Source organism: Nestor notabilis, unplaced genomic scaffold (assembly GCF_000696875.1).
Source record: "Nestor notabilis isolate BGI_N333 unplaced genomic scaffold, ASM69687v1 scaffold17910, whole genome shotgun sequence".
NCBI lineage: Eukaryota > Metazoa > Chordata > Aves > Psittaciformes > Psittacidae > Nestor > Nestor notabilis.
In genome coordinates, this window is record NW_009912636.1 from 19222 (window position 1) to 22960 (window position 3739).

The window sequence follows — 3739 nt, forward strand, 5'->3', positions numbered from 1 at the left end:
CCCCCCCCCCCCGGCCCCCCCAGACACCGGAGCGCACTGGCCACTGCTGGGCAGGGGGAGACGGAAGCCATCACCCACTGGCTGGGGGACAGCTAAGGCTGATCTCAGGCCCCACATGGCCTGGTGTGGACACCACGTCTTCTGGGGCCAAAAAGCTGGAGCTTTGGCTCCACCATCACCCACTGCCATCCCCATCCTCTCTCTGCAGAGATGGGGAGGCTGCACAGCCCCTCTCCTCTCCCCTCCCACCCAAGCAACACCAAAAGACTGGAGATCCTATCTGATGTCAACAGCATCTCTTGGGGGAAACCACTTCAACCCCCCAGCCCCAGAGGAACAGCATGTCTGGTGGGGTGGGCTGCAATGTCCCCTCCACAGACTGGTGACTATGGACCTGTGCTGGGGAAGGCAGCAGCCCTTGCTCTAGTAAATGAAACCCAGCATATCACACTCCTCTCCAAAGCCCCGAGAGCTGAATCTTTGCAGTAAGGACAGGAGCAGGCAGGCTGCAGGCTCAGTCACATTAACAGAGCCTGTTGGCCCCCTGTCCTCAGTGCTGGGAAGAGACTACAAGCCACAGCAACGGGGCATGCTCTGCTCCAATCCCTGGCCATGGCAACCCTGTTGAGCTCCCTGCTCAGGCAGAGCTGCCCTCTAAGGATGAAGCTTTGCCTGAGCAAGAGCTGGGGATTTGACCACAGGGTCTGACTCACCTGGAGCTGCAGTGAGTGCAGATCTGCTGGGCTCGATGGCTGCGGCAGCTGCCAAAACCTACCCAAGAAGCATCATGGGGTTCACTGTAAGGTCCATACCTGGCAGGGGTCCCCTCGAAGGCTTTGTCCGCAGCTTCACCCAGCACTTCAGCCTTCAGGTAGTAGAGCATTCGCACCCGCAGCAGAACCCTGTCCCAGGGCAGCAGAGAGGAGCACAAGTTAGCACACGGGTGCTCAGACACCAGCCTAGGACCTGGCCCAATGGCCCAGTCCAGAGCATTTGGAGACATATGCTCTGAGGGTCAGCAAGTCCAGGCACACCATGTTTCCCTGCATGGGAGGACACACTTTCTCAAGGCAGGATGGGCACCAGCCACGTGGTGTCATGGCTGGTCCAGGGTGTCAGGGCTGGATCATGCTGTCCAGCCCTGTGATCTGCTGGGGCTCTGTGGCTGGAGGTGTGCTGCTCCAGCAGCTGGAGCACAATGATCCTGCATGGGCTGTGAGCCTTTTGCAGCTCCTTCCCACCCTCCCCACGCTAAAGGCCCCCAGCCCATGGTCTCCACATGCTGGCTCCTGCGCTCACTTGTTGCAGTGCTGTTTGAGGTGCTTCTTGTAGCTGTCGTCATGCAGCACAACCTCAGGGTTGCAGGTGGCGAGCCAGTCTGCATTCTTTATCTCGGGCAGAAGCATCTGGTTCTTTGTCTTCTTCCCCTTCCTGCCTCTGGGCACCGGTGCTGACAAGCCTGTAACAGCAAGTGGCAGCCAGTGAGCACCATGGGCCGGGATGGGAACCGCTGCCATGGCAGGAGGGCTGGAACCAGATGATTTTAAGGTCCTTTCCAACCCAAATCGTTCTATGATCACATAAAAGCATGGAAGGAACCTTGATCCTGGGCACGGCTCTTGGAGCATTACCTAGACACTACAGCCAGCTCTGAAGCTCACCTTATGGGAACGACACAGTGATTTGGGACAAGAGTTCAGACAAGAGGCTCCCAAATGATCAAAGACCATAAGTCAGTCCTGATGAGCTGATCTATAAGGGTTGTTTCCTATTCCATGCATCGGGAGGAGTGCTGCAGGATCACTGCGGGGGCATTTACACTTGGCAAAGATACCGAGGGGGAAAGGAACACAGTCCCATCTGGCTGACAAAGATAAAATGAGATCCAGTGGCTGGAGCTGAAAATTAAACACATTTTCAACCTTGAAATAAGATATGAGTTCACAGCAGAACATGGAAACAACTCCTGGTTGTCACTGGTGTTGGGAGTCTTATGAGAGGGATGAGCTGCCTCCCTGGGCAGCTGCTTCTGAGGCAGGGCCCTGTAGATGTCCTCTCCTGCATGTGTGCAAAGGGGAACAGGACAAGGGCTCCAGCCTGCTGGGGTTCTGCAGTGGATACCAGGACTACTGTCTCCAGCACTGAATTGGCCCAATGACCTCTGGGCAAACTTGGCCTCTTCTGGGATGGAAGGGCAGGATGGGGCTGGATCAGAGCAGAGCTCAGAGCTTGTGTGCTGTGCTTGCCCTTCGCAGTCACACAGATACAGACTGAGAAGGAACAGCCCCAGGATGCACAAGCCTGTTGCTTCCTGCAAATCAGGGAGGCCCGGAGCCTGGTCAGCTCTCTGCAAACACGAGTGGTACCTCAGGCTCCCTGGTGAGCCACAGCAGTGCCTGCCACGTGGCTGCTCTGCACTGGGGGGTTCTGCTCTCCTCCAGCTCCTGAGGTTAGGCTAGATGGTTTTGCTGTTGCCCTGCCCAAGACCACATGGAGGTTTCACAAGTGGGAAAAGCCATTCTGAAGAGCTGATAGAGAAGCTTCTCATTACTTCCCTCTGCTTAATATCCACTTTCAGTGCTGCTCTTGCACTAAAGTATTCCTGACCCTCCACTGAAACCACAGCTCTCGAGTCCAGTTCCAGCACTGTTCTGGGCAGGGCTGTGTGGCAAAGGCAGGAGGCAGCACTGCCAGAGTGGCTCACATTGCAAGAGGTGACTGGAGTAACTGAAGGAAGCCACTAAAAGCCACGTGCTCAGACCCTACACTGTAAAGCCAGTCGGAATTTCCAGCCAGAAGGAAATGGTGATGTTGGGTTACCAAGTAGCACGCAGCACGCTCTGGGGGTCAGCAGCGGCACGGCTACAATCCACCACCTCAAAACAGGAGCCCTCGGTTTCATCATGGCTCCCTGATGCTGGGAGTACCAGCCTCCTCACTACTCACCTTGTGCCACAGATCACAAGCACACAACAAGCAGCAGAGCTGTGGAGCTCTGACCACCCTGAGGAAGGGCCATGGCCTCCCCTAGCCGGCTCTCCCAGCCCAGGCCACAACCCTCCAGCTGATCCAAGGAGCCAGCACCAGCTCTGTCTTCATACCATTAAAGAAAAGCCACTGTGGCTGCACGATGCTGTTTGTATGGTGGGCTCTATTTGCTGTGCTGCTCCAGCCACAAGGGACGCCTACAGAGAGCAGATGCTGCACTGAAGGCAGAGAAAACTTAGCAGTGCCCACTTGAAAGTAGGACGGCATCTCTGCTCCCACCACAAAGGCCCTCTCTGCTCTAGCCATGGCACTGGGAGGCAGGAAACAGCCTTTCCCACCCAGTCAACCCCTGCTGCTGGCTCTGAGGATCAGTGTGGAGGTCAGTCCCATGGCAGACACCTTCTCTGTGCAGAGAGAGTTGTGGTGCTCAAGCACAACTGCTTGCTGGCTGCTTCAATCAGCTCCGAATTCTCCAGCCTTGGTCCTATAGGATGGCACAGAGGCAACAAGTACATGTGCAATGGCAGAGAGAACACGCAATACCTGAGTGATTCTGCAGAGCCTGGTTCTGGCCATCCTTTGTTGGTGTGATGAGATCCCAGATAAAACTTTTGATCTTCTCATCCCCCTTGTAGTGTTTGACACAATAGACCAGCAAGGCCCGACAGATCATCTCCATGTCCTTCTCATTCAGGTGCCACTTGAACCGCCCATGGGTCAGGATGTCTTTCCAGCGTCCCCAGCTGGAACA

General features: G+C 55.9%; 1 protein-coding gene across 1 annotated transcript in view; it reads right to left on the reverse strand.

The window, feature by feature from the left end:
* The window catches only part of CHD6 (chromodomain helicase DNA binding protein 6), a 43863-nt gene that overhangs the window by 15585 nt on the left and 24539 nt on the right, over nucleotides 1-3739 (reverse strand). Inside the window, exons 21-23 of the mRNA XM_010020467.1 lie at nucleotides 3532-3731; nucleotides 1300-1459; nucleotides 813-902 (exon numbers count right to left, since the gene is read on the reverse strand). Coding sequence (XP_010018769.1) covers nucleotides 813-902; nucleotides 1300-1459; nucleotides 3532-3731 — 450 coding nt within the window. The remainder of the gene's footprint in view (nucleotides 1-812; nucleotides 903-1299; nucleotides 1460-3531; nucleotides 3732-3739) is intronic.